This window comes from Triticum aestivum, chromosome 4A (assembly GCF_018294505.1).
Source record: "Triticum aestivum cultivar Chinese Spring chromosome 4A, IWGSC CS RefSeq v2.1, whole genome shotgun sequence".
NCBI classification, from domain to species: domain Eukaryota; kingdom Viridiplantae; phylum Streptophyta; class Magnoliopsida; order Poales; family Poaceae; genus Triticum; species Triticum aestivum.
Window position 1 is genome coordinate 476,120,333 of NC_057803.1, and position 19,289 is coordinate 476,139,621.

The following is a 19,289-nucleotide window of genomic DNA, read 5'->3' on the forward strand; positions in this document are numbered from 1 at the left end:
TCGTAGTGCAAAAACGAGAAGCGGGTCGAACCTAGCTTCAAAAATGGAAGGAGGCGGAGTTGGACGTAATTACCAGATATGCCACCGCCAAGTGAACTCTGGGCAGCATAACGATTCGATCGATATGTTTCTCTCATCGATACGTTCTCTCCCGTACGAGAAACCACATAACTGGGCTTTATGCTTGCTTCCTGGGCTGCCGGCCCATGTAGACGGGAGCTAGAGAGCAGCCGCGCGCTGCCGAAGTGCCGAACGCATCGCTGGCTCCGCCAAGAAGTTGGCTAGCGCTGCCTCCCCGAGAAGCTGGTCACTTTGGGAAGCCAGCAGACTTCCGAACGGGCCCTAAAAGTCCACTGTTTGATTAGAGAAAATGAAAGTTTAAGTGGGAAGAAGAATGGGAGTTGAGGAAGCCAATTCTCATCTATTTCTTTCTAGGGGTATCCTATTAATTCGGAAGCAGAGTTTTATTCCATGCTAATTTCCATCATATGTCAAATAAAAGAACGGAAGTAAAAATCTACTTTCTATGTCTAATTCAGTTATAAACATTTTTGTGCAAACTCTTATTTCTCTGTCCGGGTGTTTATCAAACAGGGCTTAGTAGTACTCCTACTTCCGAAGGGTTCACCATAGCACCTACAGTGGGCGAGAGTGCCCATTATTGAAAAAAGAAAGAATTATTGTGGGCGAGAAGTGTGCACCTAATAAACCCACTGAATCAAGAAATCTCCGGGGCAAGGAGCATTCTCCATCCAATCCAACCCGTAAGCATTTCCTCCCCCGGCCACTGCTTTCCCGTCTCCTACTTCCTGACCCATTATCAGTTCACCATCGTATAGCCGCGCGCGCTAGTTCGTCACACTCATCTCGTGGGGGCTGTTCCAATTCTTACCCACCAATTTCACCTCGCACCAGTAGGGATCTGTCACAGGACCGCATAATTTACTCCACTCTATATGAGTGAGTGATCCCACGGCGCTGGAGTGCGTGCGGGGGTTGTAATCTGCTGGTATTTGTGTGTGCACACGACCTGTTCGATGATTTGCCCGTTTATGAGTGTGCGCCGCCAGTGCCACCTGCGCATGCCCAATTTCCGCGATGCTGGAAAAGCCATGTCAGTGGCAGCTTTGCAAGATCTTTGTTTTGCACTCACGTTAAGTTGTTTCCTTCTGCCTTGTCTAACCAGCAAATATGGTAAAACTCGTTTATGCAGGTGGATATGTTATGTAAGTTGGGGGCGGCCGCCGTACATTTTACCGCGAGAACAAGGACGTCTTCACCCTGTCTACTATGGCACTTCTATAATTATGTTAAACCTTGTTTTAGTTCTCCTCCATACCATGAATTATCTGGTCCATACAGTTAAGAGTATTTCATAGAGGAACTGCCGTCACCTTATTATAGAATCATTGAGCATGGTTTAGTTCACCAAATCGTTCATGTGGTATAATATTTTTGCTTATTATTTTTCATAATTTATTCAATGATCTTCCTCACTTGCCTGAGATGTAACTACTATGCATGTTGACCATAATCAATAAGAATGGTTTACTCGACAGGAACCATCAACAGGAGATTAATTGAAATCACTTGAAAATTAATTGCAGATTGTAGACGAAACTGAAGCTAGCAGGATAAAACGCGATTGTCTGTTAAATGAAACGTGGGATCATGGAACATAATGGTTATGATATAACATCCGGTAGTCAATACATAAATTTATTAGAACTTGCTCGAAACTGTAGAGCAAACAAGTACTTGGTTCGAAAAGGCACAATAGAAAAATACACTGATAAATTGGTTCCTGGTGCAGGGATGTATTCCAATGATGCTCTTCCATTGTCGATGGCAAGGAAGGCAGTCCAACATCATGAGGCAACATTTAAAGCTTTTCATCTGTCTTGACATCTGCCCTTTTCTGGCGAATATTTCTCTGCAATCAGATTGTTGACAAATGTCAGGAACAAAACATGGAAATATTTTTTTTACACACCATAAAGGAAAAATGAGACAAAACAAGTTTCTTCACCATGGATTTGTCAGCAACTTTCCGTTTCTGGGATGCAGGTTTTTGACAATAGACAGGCCTAGTCATAGAGGGACGGATATACTCTTTATCGATGTTGGGACAGTTCTTGATGGCCAAAGATTCCAATTTCTTTAATAAATATGGAAGGTCTTCGGGTTCCTTCAGGTTGTCACAATTGGTTATGGACAGCCTGCGAAGCTTGGGAAATACCTGGGTGTCTCTGCTTGGCAAGGACCATTCCTCTAAATTACAGAGGTCTTCAAGCAAGAGCTCATGCAGCTGTGGAAATCCAGATGGGATGTCTTGGCCATATATCTCTTTCTCGATTCGCCGCAGAGATCTCATCTGCCTTATATACAAGACCTTGAGGTATGGTAGAATGCCAAAAGGTGGAAGGTCCTCCCAGCCACTGCAATTCGAGAGCTCGATGCACTTCAGATTTAGCTCCTGGGCCTGGGCCCCCTTCAGCCAGTTTGGGGGTTTGATGCCTGTGTAGCCATTTATTATGAGCTTGCTAAGATTGCAATGTGGCTGAAGTCCTTCCAGCACTTCATAGTGTGCAGTCATCATGGACTTAGTTCTCTCCTTGCTCCCAATGTTCCAGCACAGATCTAATGTTCCGATATACTCCTTTTTGCATAGCTTTGCTTTCAAAGCCTCATTCTTGTTCTCTACTATCTCAAGACCTTTGATGCAAAGATTACCATGGACCTGGTCCATATTTTCCAGTTGACTAATGCCAAATTTATCATTATTGCCAACCTCAAAGGTATTGATTTCTTGCAGGGAAGTCAACTTCCCAATATCAGCAATTGTGCATACTGCTTCCGGTTCTGTTTCCAGGAACTGCAGGCTGATTAATTGGTTGAAATTCTCCGGTATTGACAACTTGTTGCCACAGAACCTTGCGATCAATGTCTGCAGCTGATATAACTTGCATATAGATTCTGGAAGAGACGCATTTCCATCATTGTCCTCAACATGGATCTCAAGGTAACGGAGGTGCTTCAGTTCGGGAAGATCTGCTAGGAGAGGTTCGGAGACCATCAGCACGGGCAGGCACTTCATCCTTGTAAGAAGTTTTTGAAGGGTCTTGGTCTGAATCAAGTCCAACTTCTTTGAGCCAGAGGATATCTGACCGACTACCACAAGACTGCGCAGATTAGTAATTTGACGCAGTCTTCTAGAGGCCCTTGCCAGATCATTGATATCAAGGTAAACATGGCCGGCCCTCTCTGGGATATCTATTGGTCCATCATCAAATTCGCTTCTTTTTTCGATCCGGAAGTACTCACCAGAAGATAAGAATTCAGCAAGTTCATCCAATGGTTCAGGTATGATGTATGTTCCTGGTGCCTCATTATTTTCCTTGAAGAAGGATCTCTTCAGCAACTGAGTAAAAATACTTTTCCCTATATCTTTCATTCTTTGCACTCCAGCTCCAGGGCCATCAAGATATCCAAGAGCCATCCATACACGGATAACTTCTTCTTTTTGAAAGGCATACCCTTTTGGGAAGAGAGAACAAGAAACAAAACATTCCTTGAGGTCTCTTGGCAGCTGTTCATGGCTTAATCTCAGTGTGGCCATGATGCCACACTTCTCTGCTCCCATTTGACACATTTTCCTTTTCGAAATACCCCTCCAGTGGGTCTCCTTGAAGTCTGACCGTAACGCCTGACAAAATGTCTCCGCTGCCTGTGGCAAGCCATTTAGCCTTTTGGCTATGTTTTTGCCTATGGATAAGAGTTCTGGATAATCTTCCGGGTCTTTGTTATGAAATGCAAGTTCTTTGAACAGTGGCCAATAATGTTTGAACTCTAAGCCGTGAACATGAATTAGCCCTTCTGTACTCATTCCTTCTCCTATGCTCGGGTCTCGAGTAGTGACTATGACTTTACTTCCTTCACGTGCTTGGCTAAATGGCATATTGAACGCATCCAGTATGTTTCTTGACAAATCCCAATCCCATATGTCATCCAGGACTATGAGAAATCTCTTATCTTTCAAAACATCTGCCAGCATACTCTTGATAGTGCCCTTGTCGGGCGCAGGATGGCGATAAAGCAGTAATTTTTTAGAAGCAGCATTGGTTGCATCAATCAACACCCTTGTGATGCTGGCTCTATGTGATACACAGATCCAGGCCTTCACCCCAAAGCAGTCTGTTCTGTTATCATTGTAAGCTTCCCGGACGAGAGCTGTCTTCCCAACACCACCCATTCCGACAACAGAAATATGTGAGATTTTCTCCTTACATTGTTCAAGCTCAAGTAATAAGGTCATGAGATCATTTGCTTCTTTCTGCCGACCAACCAGCTTTGGTTGTGTGTCGGATGCAGTGGTCTCCCGCCAGTCAGGAGCTTGATCAGGCACCAATCCTTGTGTAGCATCTTGCCCACGCAAGAACCACAAGCTTCTCATCTCCGCAGAAACGTTGTCAAGCTTTTTAATGACTTTCGTCAAATTATCAGCGTCATTTTTGTCTTGGGAAATGGAATCAGAAGCATCTTTTCTAGGAGAAAATATATGCTTGTGTTCAGTCGTTACCTGGTGCTTCAACATTGCATACTTGATGGAATCAAGAACATCTTCTGCTGTGAAAACCGCATCTCTGAGTCTCTGGATCCACGATTGCAATTTGGAATCATCAACTTCCCTTTCCCTGGCCCGGCTGATTGCTTCTGAAATCTGCTCAAGGCGCCACTTGAGCTTTTCGGTGTTGGTCACGAAATTCTTCTGGTCCTTGTACCGGTCCTTTGCATACTGTATCACAGGGTCGGCGAGCTTGGAAAGGCAGACAGACACGAACCATCCAGCCACAGCGAGCTTGACCATCACCATGGCAGATCAAAATTTCTGGATCTCAGGGGGTCCAGGAAGAGGATGATTAAACCTTCCAGGACTCCACAGCTCAGTTGGCAGCTTATGTTGATTGATCAATGGTGTATGCTTAACTGGCTATGTGTTTATCTCAATTCTTTAATGCGGCTCGATGCCTCGACTGTCTGTTCCTATTCTATTATCATTATACTTTGAACATAAGATCTGATCCAGGGCCGGTGGGTCTGAGCTGATGATCAGCTGGTCAATCAAGTTAGTTAGGAGGGCAAAAGAATAACACAGGAATTCAGTGCCATCTTATCTGAACCTTCTTCCCCCATGTGTAGAAGATACAATGTCCGACGGACTCACATGCATCTGTGCTGCCGTTCATATTGGGTTAACCATGATCCTTGATGTGCCTGCTGCAGTGTGCTGGTAGTCAACTGGGTGGTTCAGATATCCTAAACTATAGGATACATTAATAAGCAGTGAGCCTTTCACATGCTGTTGGTTTGGCTTGAGTTTGAGGATGAACTGGTATTTCATATATGTATATATAGATCTTTTCTTTTTTTGAGAATCTTCATATATAGATCTGGTGAAGTCAGTTGCTTGTAGCTGTCCTATGTGGGCTGAAAGGTTAATGGCCCTTCCAGTTAGTTCAACAGTCTCTGTTCAGAAGCAGCAACTATTGTCATGAGAAATTAAGCGAAGGATCAGCGCTTGTTTTGTGTCATCACAAAATCAATGTGGTTTGGTGGCGCATGAGGCATATATTTTTGTTGGGGACAAGTACAGATTATCGGTTCATGGAGCATTTTACACCGTTCTGAATGACGATGAGGTTGTTAGAGCGGCGACTTTAGAGTTCAGATCATCTTACCTCTAGTATTTTATTTTACAAAATTAATGTATGCTATGTTAGTGGCAGGCTGAGTCTGAATCATTGGCTTGTACTAACAGTTACTCCCTCCGTCTCACAATATAACAATATAAGGTCATTTTTCAAGCTATTTGATAGCTTCAAAAATGATCTTATATTGTGGGACGGAGGGAGAAATAGATTTGTGACAAAGACAATTATGCCAAAGAACATGGTGACAAGGCGCCATGCTGGATTATTATGTGATCTTTTTTAGGGGAAGAAAGGATTATTATGTGATTTTTTTAGGGGAAGAAAGGATTATTATGTGATGATGTGGCAGCACCTTGGTTTTTCTTTTTCTTTCTTTTGAGCAAAATGTGGCGGCACCTTGGTGTCTGACGCGACGGTACTTTTGGGCCAGGAATATTTATTTACGGTATAGTTATGCAACCCATTAGAGGCCCATCCTTAATAAAATGGGCCACGCCATTTAGGTCCCAAGTCGCCGGTTTCCTTCTTCTCAAAAATAGACTCCACCACCCAAATCAGTACCTGACCCTCCTCACCGATACTGCAGATTAATCTGGGTTTGCCGCCGGGCGCCACAACTTTGTGTTGGCGCTCCAAATTGGTTCCTTGGACTGAAACGAGATCGAGCCCCGCCACACCTGCACCTGCACCGTCTACCACATTGACTGCGGCGTCGCCGATCGAGACGCGGCTGTTCGTCCTTGTCGTTCCAGACAGCACAGCGAGGTACAACCTGTCTGTCCATTATGCGATCCATCTGAACATGAATTGATTGTTCACTTGGGGTTAATGTGGTGCTTGACAGGAGTTGGTCGTCTCTATAGGCCGGCTCTGGAGTTAGTTAAGCAGACTCTCGACGCCACAATTTCTACAACTTAACAAATTTTGGTAGAATCTAAATCTGAACTTTGTAGTAAATGTTCAATGTAGTCATTTGTGCTTTTTTCTAATCATGATTTCACTATTTATTCTCTAGAGTATAAACCCGAGCAATGATTTTTTGTGCTGTTTTGTGTTAATAATTTTTTTAATTTCCCTTCCGTTGATCATAGATGGAGAAGGAAATCCTGGATCCAAGTTTTCATACAGTCCAAACATTCATGTATGGTCATGCCGAGGTCCGGGATATCCCCTCGGAATATCGTTGGCAAGAAGACAAGGAGGAGATGAAGGCGGATGAATACCATGGATTAAGTTAGAATAGAGTGTTGGCCAAATTCTTATCAGCCAAGGAACAAAATTACATGGCATCTACTTCGGCTACGATTGTTCGGGAGACAATGGATTTGGTGAAGCCACTGTGCACCAAGGATGATGTTTTTCGCGTTCGTTTGGAGATGCACCGTGCAAAGGAGTCTTACACTAAAGAAGAGACCCTCTTCAAGAGCGAGGCCAGGCAGGACGAGCTTCTTAATGACCCCAATCTCACCAAATCATACTGCTACAATGCCATGAGCAATGATGGCCTCTCTGCGACTTCCTATGCACACTTCTTCCACAAGGTACATATCTCCCACAGTACAAAATTTGCTGCATGTAATAGTTTTGTGAAGTGCACCGCAATTCAAGCCTTGGCCATGCATGTTTGTCTTTGCTTTATCGACAGGATCCCTCTCCACGCATCGACTACTTTAAACCTACCACCTTAGAAGGTGATATTGAGTACATAATTTTTTTGGACAAACTGGTGGAGTTAACAAGATATAGAGAAACCAGAGATATGGTGTTCGCTAGGGCTATTGCCCTTGCAAGGAGTGGTTTCAGAAAAATGCTCCTTTTCCAAATTAAGATAGCCGTCGATCAGTGTTTAGAACTGATGCTCCGTGGAGAGAAGATGTGGCAGAGAAAACAGCTGTATTATCACATAGTGCAGGAAACTGTTTTGAAAAACAAGAAGCGTGAAGATGTTATCCAGGAGGGACAAGTTCAGCTTTTCTATGATCTTATCAAGTTCGCCCGCCTAGATGTGGATGACTATAAAGATATGGTAGAAGAAACGGTAAAATATTCACTCGTATAATCAGCCCGCTTTGATTTTTATTTTTTTATTTTTTTGCACACAGCATTGCTTAACGCCTGAGTTAATTGTTTTTCAGCTTGACCATCTCGTTGAGGTATCTCATGACAAGGTAGCATCTAAATTTGTCATGTAATTATTGGTTTATCTTTTTTTCAATTAGTGAGGGGCTAATAACCATTTGTCAAGCAAGTTTTACTGAGATTAGAATTATGGATGCCACTGATTCGTTGTCTGTGCACTCCTGAAACGATTCCTTTGGTGCCATCCCTATTTTTTGAGAGTTGTCAAACCATTTGAGTTATTCACAAAATTTAGAGTATAACATTTTTTTTTGACCCGGGCTAATCCTCTTTTCATTAAAATATAACGGAAATACAGCCAGTTCCGAGTTCAAACAAGGGAAAGGGAAAAAGCGAGATCAAGCACTTCAGGGAAACCCGCTGTGAGCGCTCGCAATCAAAACGCCCACTACGAGGCGAAAACGCACCATCAACACGCCGCTAACCAAACTAAAGTTCTGATCACATTACAATCCCGCACCAAAGCATCATAGCTATGCAGAATATAAGAAACAAAGCTCCACAAAAACGCTCTCCAAAGTCTTGGCGTCTCGACCCATGCATCTCCAAAAGGTTTTCCAAAAGTGACTTAGCATCCCAGCAGCTGATCACTCCACGGCATCGCCCGCATGTGCAGTCGCACAGATTCTCATCATCTCTTTAGCATTCTCCTTCAGAATCATCGCACCACGCTCCAGCTCCACTCGCCTTTCGCCCTTCAGGAGACCTGCCCAATAAGATAAGTGCATACAAGCGTTGAAGACAATCTCGAAAGGAGACGGCATTTTCTTGAATTCAAAGGTAGCCTGGTTTCTACGATTCCAAATGGCCCAACATATAGCCGCCAGCCCCATAGTGAAGCACCATTCCCCTTGGGGAAGAAAAGCATAGCACAAAGAATAAAATTGACATAGATTATTGGGACATAAGTCAGTCCCAAACATCGCCCCAACCGTGCGCCAGGCAATCCTTGCCACTGGGCAAAGAAAGAACAGATGTAAATAGGTTTCTCTGCAATCACAGAAAGAACACCTGGGATTGCCGGCCAGTTCCGACGCTTCATAACATCCCTAGTCAAAACGGCATCCTAGAAGAGTTGCCAAAGAAAATCTGTATTTTGGTAGGTAATCTAGCCCTCCAATCCATCTATAGTCACAACCAGTAAGATCTTTCTCCAGGTAAGAATACATGGATTTAGTGGTATATTTGCCGTTGGGCCCAGCATCCCACACAATCTTATCTGGACCAGCCGAGGTGTCAATTCCATCAATAATTTTCTTAACCTCACTAAACTGACAACTCAGGTCTGCATTCAGCCCGCGTCTCAATATATCTCCACTAGCACGTTTGATAAATTGAGCAATAGTATCGTCCTGATAATTAGTGATACTGAACAGGGTCGGATAAGTGACACCCAAAGGCTGGTAAGTGCCAATGGGATCATGCCACAACCTGGCAACATTGCCATTATTGACAATCACCTTCCTTCCAGCCATATACATCTCTTTTACTTTAAACAGTGCTTTCCATACAGGGGAATCATGAAATTTCGCTTTCACAGCAGCTAGTGAATTGTTCTTAAGGTATTTTGCCCTTACCACATCTTGCCACAGCCCCTCTCCTGTATCTAACTTCCACCACCATTTTGCTAATAGTGAGATATTCTGTTTGTGAAGATCTTTCACCCCCAGCCCACCCTTATTCTTAGATCGGCACACCCTGGTCCATTTAACCAGATAATAACGCTTTTTACCTCTCCCTCCACACCAGAAAAACTTACGACGATATTTATCGAGTCTCTCGATAAATGTCTTAGAAAGTAGGAACATTGACATATAATAATAAGCAATGCTCGAGAGGGATGAATTCAACAAAGTTAATCTCCCACCAGACGAGGCAGAATTACCAATCCATGAATCACAACATTTAAGATATCGAGCTGCTATATACTCCCAGTCAGAATTTCTCAAGGAAGAATAGCTAACCGGTACGCCCAGATATTTCATAGGAAAATGCCCTATTTGACACACACACACAGCACTTCACTTTTAAGAAAATTGATTTTCAAGCCAGACATAAGTTCAAACAAGTATAGCAGAAGTTTGAGATTAACAGCTTTATCTATATCATTCTCAATGCAAAGAACAGTATCATCTGCGTACTGCAAGACAGCAACTCCATTTGGAATGAGGTCTGCTGCCAGCCCTTTAAACAAATTATTTTTCTGGGCATTGAAAATCATTTTCGAAAGGCATTCAGCCGCTAGATTAAAGAGAAAGGGAGATATGGAATCTCCTTGCCTCACCCCCTTACTACTCTGGAAATAGGGGCCTACAGTGTTATTGATCTTGACACTAATAGTGCCATTTCATTTAGAGTATAACATGGATGCTGTAAATGAAATATATGTTCAGCGAAGTTAGTGATATGGCAAAACCTAGGCTTGCTCTGATTAAAAAGGGAAAAAGCATTCTGTTTGGAGGGAGAAGCTGCATAAGGATATTCTGTTTTCTGCTGAAATGAGTAGTTTGATACAATGTAGTCAAAGCTCCCATTGGTCAGATGCAAAGTGGTTATAAGTTAACCTGATCATTTGAAAACCCCTTGGTATCCTAGTACTCACCCCTTTGCGCTGGAGGTTGACTAGCTTTTGAGTGGCTCATAGCGATGTGTGAATTACCACACAGCAAAACTGTCAAAAAAAAATCCCAATTCCTTCTGTGCAGGAATTCTTCCATGATCTTCATGCCTGTGACAAATTTACTGAGCTTTAGAATCTTTCACTCAAATTTCTGGCACTATGACACACAGAGGAATCGCTTGATTTGTTTGTCAAGATTTTTAGACCATATCATAGGAATTTCATTCAATTCGCACCAGCACCAGCATTCAATGGCTTTTTATTTCTAAATTCTCATTAAATATTTATTGTATGTTTATTTTTCTAAATACTTATATACCCCGCCATATCCCCGAATGGCAGTTTTTTGAAAATGCCGTATCCCGCGTCCCCGTCTTCTTAGCTCACAACTACTTCTGCATTTGTCAAAAAAGCCAAATTTAAAGTTAGGGCTATGTCTGTCCACTTTCAACCTTGTGAGGGGCCAAAAATGCATTTTTTGGTGAAACTTGAGCTTCCATTCTGAGAAATAACTCTATAATTTAGCGAAGCAAGCCTGCTAACATCAAATGTTGTATCACAAGTTAGCTTGAACGCACAATCTGAAATTCAATACATAACTGTGCAATCTATCTATTTTTAAAATTTTCTCCTTGTCTTTATATTGTACTAGTGCATTTGTGATTTGCAAATACACTAATTCCATCTTTTTTTCTGCATGATATCACATCACACAGTTGCCTTCGAAGGAAAGCGTTAAGAATGGTGCTTACAAAAAGATGATCTGTGAGGAGCTCAATAAGCTGGTAACCAAGTTTGATTTTGTGAAGTCTCACAGTTACCATTTTCAAGTGATTAGGGTCTCTTAGCATTAAAGTTTATCTTTCTTCTCTCTTTTTCCCCTCTCAGTTCCCAAGACGTACTCGGCTTTATATGCATTTTCTCAAGATGAAGATAGAGGCCGCCTTGTATCTGGCTCGGACGACGTCCCTTGAGTGCTAGTCCGGTGTGTGTGGTCTTCGCTGGTTTCCCTTAATTAACCGATGCATGTATGGTTTTTGGGTCCAGTTTCCCTTATTAACCGGACCAACTCTCTTCTTCTATATGCAAATGCGGGAGCTCCCCGCCCTCTGATGAGGTTTCGTCAAAAAAGATAGAGGCCGCCGAAAAACATGGCGTGATAAGCAAGGCAAACTTCTGAGCTGTATAATCAATTATGTTTGTTTTGCTCCAGATTGTTTGCTAAAAAGACATTCTGTTTGTCCAATTTGCAGGGAACTTGTGAAGCTCTTGGTAAAAGGAGATTCTGTATTGCACCATAAACTTCCACATTTCCACATTTGAGAGGGTATATTCTACACATCCTTTCTCTCGGAATATATCATCATTTCACTAAAACGTTGGGTTGCTTGTCTTGCTGCTGTTTGTTTCTAGTATTCACTATGTAGTACCGACATCTTTGTTGAACTACATAGTCGGGTTTTTGTCCAGTTGGAATTATCTACTTAATTCTAATCCAGACGTTCACTCTTTAAGTAATTGTGCACGAGACCATGTTTGTCACATTTTGCTTTCCTCCAATATTATGTTATATATATGCTGACTGCTTATGTGTTTACTATGTTATGTGTGTATTGGTTTTGTTATCGGAACGGTGCGATTAATCAGCAATTTATACCTTGTTTGTGTGTAATAGTTTGTTTTCCTTTGGCTTAGGAAGCAAGAAGTTATAGCTAATTGGATGCATTATCTACTATTGCACAGAAAAACGCATCGTGATGGTGCTTATACGATAAAGGATTACGTGAAAGGGGGATAAAGAGGTCGACAGGATGAATCCATGCTTTGCTGTGTGAGGAACAAGGGTTGGAACATTTGAATATATGGGTTTAAGCTAGTGTTTGAACTTTGTACTAAACCTGTACTAAAGGTCGACAGGCCATTTTAAGTACCGTAATTATTGGCCTACCATCGTTACAAATTGTGCTGGCCATTATATTACTCCTACTTGATGGAATAATTGATACTACCTCCGATCCAAATTAATTGAAGCTGCTTTAGTATAACTTTGTACTAAACCTGTACTAAAGCAACGCCAATTAATATGGATCAGAGGGAGTATATGTTGGCTTTCAGTTGACTATCCACCCGCAGCTTCCATCTCACAACATCATTTTTTAGTGATTTACAAATATTGATAGTCATTTGGCAAAACTGCCAACTTGGAGCATAGCTCGATTATTTCTCGAACAAATGGAAGTTTCAAGACCCCAATCTAGAAATAGTCTATGCACACGAGTAAGAGCAATTGGAACTTTGGAAGCACATTGACGACATAGTCCAAAGCATCGTGAAAACCCCTGTGATATCTTTCTGTGTAACTCAAAAGTTGAATAGGTGCTATTGAGTCATTCGTTGCAAGACTTGGAGCATGTAGCTCTATCATGTCCAGGTAAGCGTACTGCTTATGCATAAACTTGGAGAAGTGCACCGTTCTTTGCTTATCCACTCGATGCGCTTGAACCCTGCTTGAACTCTGCAGAAGATCACAACATAGCAACATGTGCTGCAAATCCCTTACATTGGCTGACGCTGTAAATAGCAACACCAATAGTGGAAAACTCTCGCAACAAAAAGAAGAAGCGGTAGTGGGAAACAAAATGCACTGAAAACAGAGTTTGGCCACATTATGTAGCACATAAGTTGGGGCATGCTATAATATAAATGCACTAAAAACAGCCTCTCTCTTCTTTCACCCAGCGGATTTAATATATTGTTCCTTGTTCGCTCGTCTCTACATATTTCACAGGTATGGATTCCTTCTTTGCAAATTCAAGTACTCACTTTGATCCAATTAATTGGCGCAGCTCTAGTACAACTTTGTGCTAGAGCTGCGTCAATTAATTTGGATCGGAGGGAGTAGTATAATTTTACCCTTTTTGGAAGCACGCCCATCATCACACAACAACGAACATTTGCACAATAAACCACACACCAAATCTGCATACACTGTAAGAATTTTCAGAACATCTTCCTCCGGATAGATTGGAGCAAGATGCATTAGAGCATCAAATCGGTAAACCATTTCTTCAGGCACTAAAAGCATTTCCCTTATCGCTAGGCATCTGTTAAATACTCTTGCTGCCTGTCAGCCCTCCAGGATAAAAACGAAACTGCATAATCGTTTGTGCTCATTGCGAAATCTATAGGCCTACCCTCATTTTCCATCATCTCACCACAGTACTCGCTTGAAACAAGACTCCCAGCCGGTTCGCAAGTGAGACAAATCCATGGCACCAAAAACTAGATGTGATATTGATGGTCATCGCTGCATCAACATGATTCAGATGGACCAAGTTGCCACCAATACCCCGTTGGCATAATCAGCCACATCAGCTGATAGCATCTGCTTTGTCAGTCTCAAGGATGCAGGAGCCTCTCGATCATAATCGGTATCACTTTCTGTATCCATGTCGAAATCCACTTCAACCTTTGAGCCGCTTGGCTTCACGCAAACCTTCCTCAGAGGATACTGGTCGATCCAATTTGCATGACAAAAACACACAGCTCCTTCAATTAGACATGCCAAGGACATCGAATAAGAAGAGGAAGAAGAAGAATCCCGGACCTCCTGTATTCCTTCCATGTCCTTGGCATGTCTAACCCCAAAATCCCCACATATCCCAAAACACCGTTTGGTTCTAGTGTATTTGACATGTTTCATCCTCATATTTCCCCACAAATCCCCAAACTCTAGTGCATTTTTCTCAATACCCAATACATTACCCCTACCTAGTGGATTGCGGATAAATGGGAATTTGAAGGGATTAGGTGAAGGTTACGGTTTCACTCAATCCCTGTGAGGATTATCCCCACCAATCCCTTCAAAAACCCTAGTACCAAACAAGGCCTCAGCTATTGCAAGTAATACTACTGTATTCGACAACTTTATTAAGACAAGCAACATGTATGGTCTATGCATTTCAGAGACAGTCAGGCAGCGATGCAGACGTCGTTAGCCAGATGATACATTTATTCAGCAATGGTATGTAAGATATTACTATGGCAAGCATACACTTCAGAAAAGCAACTACTCTCGGCTCACAAGGTTTGCAACAGCTCTCGATTCACAAGGTGGCATCCCATGTACCACAGCAACCAACAAGACAACTCAAAAGAAAAGCTAATTTTGCATCACCAAAAGAAGTTACAGAATCATCTTCCATTACACCAAATTGCTAGATCCCATACACCACCAAAGGGCTATACTTGTATCGGCGCATCTGGACATCAACGAAGTGGAAACAATGATTAAATAATAAAAACATGCAAATTCAGTTCCAAATCCATACACCAGGCTCCCAGCATATACGACACAAGGTTCATACGTAAACAATTTGGCACATTTAGTCCAAACATATAACCCCCATGTTACAACTGCCGCCGCATTACACACAAGATGCAACCAAAACAGATACAGTGCAAATTATCCCCATTCGGGCGCTCCAATTACTCGAGTATCAAACGGGTGATGAAGGTTCGTCACCGGGCCTTCTCGGAGTCAGATTTTGCCGGTGATGCAACAAGGGTCCTCCAAAGGTACCGCCCGCTTGCCATGTCCACCATCGTCCAGAATCCTGTCTTCGCGGCAGATGCAACCTACATTTGGGTTCAAGTAGCCCTTCAGTCTTAGGTTCTCATTACGAAAGCAGTAAACACATTTCTTGCAAATTTGTACACTGGAAAACTGTTGCCTAATCTTCTTCTTAAGTAATGAAACTTACCAACCCTCCATCAATGGTAACCCAATACACGTTAGCAAAGTTAATATGCATACATCAACTGTTTGAATACTTAACTTCACATAATATTTCTGCATATAGTTCAAGATAAACATATACTTCCTCTGTCCCAAAATTAGTGTCGTGGTTTTAGTTCAAATTCCTCCATCCCAAATTACTTGTCTTAGATTTGTCTAGATACGGATGTATCTAACACTAAAACGTGTCTAGATACATCCGTATCTAGACAAATCTAAGACAATTAATTTGGGACGGAGGGAGTACTATAGGTTTTGGATGCTACTCCCTCTGTATCAAAATTTAAAACTTTTTTTGGCCTAGATTTAATCAAAAAATGTCTTATATTTTGATATGGAGGGAATACATCCGAAGAGAGTAAACATTCACACACTAATTTTATACCACATTATGAGAGCAACAGAGCATTTGGGTGTGGCTACAACCTTGTCCAGACGATGAAAAATTCAAATGAGGACTCTTCAGTGCAATGACAAATAGGTATCCACCACTATGAACAGGACTGTCAGAATTTGCACAAATTTGTAGGCTATAGCATATAGTTCCAGATAGGTGTATCTAGTACTCCCTCCGTCCATCCATTTCTATCCATTTCCGTGACAAGTAATTCGGGAAAGAGGGAGTATGAGTTTGGATGCTACATCACAGATATTTTAGACCGGTTGATGCAAGAGAAACAGAAGATCTTAGTGCGGCCTTAACCTTCAAATGCTGTGGTCTCGGACTGGTGAAAATTTCAAAGTTTCCAAAGCTTGGTTAATTACCAAAAGGGTATCCATCCACTTACTGTTTTCTCCGTTTAGCAGAATCAGCACACATTCATGGCCAGCAGGTATCAATCTATGAGGTCACAAGTCACCACTGTCAACAAGGCAGGTACTCCTGTAGGTAACCGACAGTGATGCTAACTTATCTATGGCGTCTCTGAAGGATGCGCTAAGCCACTAACAGTTAGTCCGGGGGCATCAAGAAGTCAGCAAGTCTCAACCAGGAACAATGTGTCGACACTAGATCATTATGAATCCCCGTTGCAGTGCATGCATTTGGGGATCAAAAACAGAAGCATGTCATGGGTTAATTTGGATAGGAAAATCAGCAATTCATTAGGCGGCATAATCTTGTTGCTTGTAGCTGTATGTTATAAAGGCCTAGATAATCTTGGTTAATTACCGAAAGGGTACCCATCCTCTTACTGCTTTCTCCATTTAGGCAAAATTAGCACACATTCATGGCCAGCAGCTATCAATCTATGAAATCATCACACAAGTCACCACTGTCAACAAGGCAGGTACTCCTGTATGTAAACAATAGTGAGGCTAGCTTATCTATAGCGTCTCTGAACGATGTGCTAAGCCCCTGACAGTTAGTCTGGGAGCATCAAGACGTCAGCAATTCTCAACCAGGAATAATGTGTCGACACCAACTCAATATGAATCCCCATTGCGCGTCTACATGTTTCCCCTTTTTTACCTCGTGCCGTGCACGCATTTGGGAGTCAAAAACGGAAGCAGGTCCTCGTTAATTTGGGCACGAAAATCAGAACTTCATTAGCCGCACAATACACGGGAATAATCTCGCGGCTTGTAGTTGTACGCTACAAAGACCTAGATAATCATTCTAAATAACAACACGCACGGCCAAGAATTTGCAACAACGATTGCGCAAATGTGCGCTGATATTGGAAAAGGCAAGAGCAATACCTTGGAATGGAGCGGCGCGGGGTCCCTGGGAGACCCCGGCGACCCCTCGTCGTCCTCGTCGTTCGCCGCGACGGCGGCGGCGTCGTCGTCCTGGAACAGGTCCGGCTCGGCGTTGAGGCCCCGGAGGAGGAAGAAGCCGGCGATGGTGGCGGAGAGGAAGATGAGTATCACCCTCAGCGGGCACATCTTTGCCCCGAACAATCAACCGAGGATCGCACGGGAATCAAATCAAGCAAGGCTCCCCCTTTCGCCCCTCTCGTCGGCGTGGCGAGAATGGGAGGGGATTAGGGACGGCAGGAGGAGGAGGACGAGGAGGAAGAGTAGGTTGGTGGGCGGATGGATGGATGGATGTTGATTCTTCTTCCTTCCCAGACCTCTTCTTTGACTGGCACGCACCACCACCACCACCACCTAACGCCTGCGGCTTTTGGGCAATGGTGTTCTTTATTTATCCCTTTGATGAGATGGAGGAGCGGTAAACAACTCTGGCCTCGAGCGACGCGAGATTGGGTTTCTTTTATTGAGTTCGCGGGGAGAATCCCCTCCCTCCGCTCCTTGGATCCCGTAGGCGGCAGGAGGAAGACGAAGATGGAAGAAATTGTTTTTTTGTTTTTGTTTTGTGAGCATAAAAGAGGAGGAGAAATTCGCGGTGGGAGACGAGAGGAGGAGGATGAGGGCCCCTGTCCGCCCTGTTCAAAAGGAAACAACGCGGTTGGTTTGTGACGTAAAATTTTCTGGCCGGCGTGTCGGTATAGAAGCAGCGACAGTTGTTACGGCATTTCGGCCACCCGCAAATTTTCTCCCACTAGTCCACGAACATGAATGTGTAAAACGGTCATTCAACGTTGTTCGTATACATTTCAACATTAATGCGAACTAACCAAACGAAATTCGTTCGAACACGGCAAAATTCATTCAAGTTCGGATATAATTTACATAAAAGGTCGATTTTTTGACCGCTTAACAACAAAAAAAAACGAAAAAAATCTAAACCCTATACCGCACGACCACCTTGTATGTGCGGTCCCTGCCCTACTGCACCGTCGTCGTTGGTGCCGTCTTTGTCATGGTCGACAGAATGGCGTCGGAGGGCCACGGCTGCCTACCGCTCGCGGAGGAGCCGCTCCGCCTCCTACTATGATGTGCGGAGTGCCACCGCGGTCACTGCAAACGTTCCCTTTGGAGCCCTGGTCGCAACCTTGCCGCGGTTGGCGTTGGCGGAGCAATCGCTAAGCGACCACTCCTCGTCGATCATGACGAGCTCGTCGTCGGGGGGGGGCGCCTGACGACCGTTTCTGCGATGATCACGGAGCAGTTGAGTGCCCATGCGGAGGCAAGGTCAGGATCGTTGTGACCCAGCCCGACGTCACATCGCTCTTGGCGAACGCGGAGCGGCGGCCGGCATTGCACTAGTCGTACCTCGCTTGCTGCCTCGCGGCGCGCTCCGCCTCAGATACGACGGCCCTCGAGCCCAAGGCACTGTCGTAACCACCTCCTTCAAGGTAGTGGAGGAGGCGGCCCAGCGCCTTTTGATCACGGCGGCAGCTCTTCCATAACGGCGAGGCGGTGGCGGTGCGGCAGCGACTAGGGCGCATCCATGCGGCCATACCGGCTGCGCTGCGGGGACGCCGACTCCTCCTTGACCTAGCGTCTGATCTGGATGCCGTGGTGGTGCGGGGCGTCAGTGGCTTGTCCTTGACACGGTGTCCGGTCTGGACACCGTGGTTGTGCTGGGACGAGGCCGAATCATCCTTGACAGGCCGAAGCAGGGATGTCGTCCCACGCGTCACGCTGTGGCGCGACGGGGATAGTGGCTCCTGCTTGACGTGCACCGACGATGGTGGAGACGGGCCCATGTGACAGAGCGAGCACTCCATTATTATCTCGATCTGACGGACAAAATCTTTGTCCATCAGAGCGGCCTCCTTGATGAGTCGGGGCGGCTACTGCTGCGGTGTCTGATACTCCTCGTCACCGGAGAAGATGACGAGCTCCTTGTTGGCGAAGGAGCCGGCCGCCGTGGATGCCGACAGTCCCAGAGAGTGTGGACGGCAACGCCAAGAACCACCATGGGAGGAGTTTTCACCGACTCTGCGTGCCGGCACGGAGTGTTGGGAAACGTAGCATGCAATTTCAAAAAAAATCCTATGCTCACGCAAGATCTATCTAGGAGATGCATAGCAATGAAAAGGGAGGGTGTGTCTACGTATCCTCGTAGACCGTAAGCGGAAGCGTAGGATAACGCAGTTGATGTAGTCGAACTTCTTCTAGCTCCGACCGATCAAGCACCGAACGTACGACACCTCCGAGTTCTGCGCAC

The 19,289-nt window shown here is 44.1% G+C and overlaps 3 protein-coding genes across 5 annotated transcripts; 1 reads left to right on the forward strand and 2 right to left on the reverse strand.

The window, feature by feature from the left end:
* Positions 1–1,688: 1,688 nt before the first annotated feature.
* Positions 1,689–4,873, reverse strand: LOC123086469 (putative disease resistance RPP13-like protein 1). The gene is made up of 2 exons (XM_044508234.1): positions 2,030–4,873; positions 1,689–1,933 (listed from the first exon to the last, which is right to left on the reverse strand). Exons 1-2 carry the CDS (start codon positions 4,871–4,873, stop codon positions 1,883–1,885), a joined length of 2,895 nt encoding a protein of 964 aa, XP_044364169.1. The 3' UTR covers positions 1,689–1,882.
* Positions 2,979–12,484, forward strand: LOC123086470 (uncharacterized). 3 transcript variants are annotated; one of them, XR_006440899.1, is made up of 8 exons: positions 2,979–3,363; positions 3,469–6,476; positions 6,556–6,638; positions 6,803–7,252; positions 7,357–7,749; positions 7,847–7,879; positions 11,187–11,255; positions 11,359–11,633. XR_006440899.1 is itself a non-coding variant. In XM_044508236.1 (8 exons), the coding sequence occupies exons 2-6, from the start codon at positions 6,995–6,997 to the stop codon at positions 11,449–11,451; spliced, it is 846 nt and encodes a 281-aa protein (XP_044364171.1). In that variant the 5' UTR covers positions 5,098–6,476; positions 6,803–6,994; the 3' UTR covers positions 11,452–11,638; positions 11,724–11,797; positions 12,214–12,484. The 3 variants fall into 3 exon arrangements, 2 of the variants coding, with proteins under 2 accessions (XP_044364171.1, XP_044364170.1); XM_044508236.1 differs by lacking the exons at positions 2,979–3,363; positions 6,556–6,638 and adding exons at positions 11,724–11,797; positions 12,214–12,484 and having other exon boundaries at positions 5,098–6,476; positions 11,359–11,638; XM_044508235.1 differs by lacking the exons at positions 2,979–3,363; positions 6,556–6,638 and adding exons at positions 11,724–11,797; positions 12,166–12,474 and having other exon boundaries at positions 5,098–6,476; positions 11,359–11,638.
* Positions 12,485–14,745: 2,261 nt separating this feature from the next.
* Positions 14,746–17,681, reverse strand: LOC123086472 (uncharacterized). The gene is made up of 2 exons (XM_044508237.1): positions 16,970–17,681; positions 14,746–15,108 (listed from the first exon to the last, which is right to left on the reverse strand). The coding sequence occupies exons 1-2, from the start codon at positions 17,153–17,155 to the stop codon at positions 14,992–14,994; spliced, it is 303 nt and encodes a 100-aa protein (XP_044364172.1). The 5' UTR covers positions 17,156–17,681; the 3' UTR covers positions 14,746–14,991.
* Positions 17,682–19,289: the final 1,608 nt, after the last annotated feature.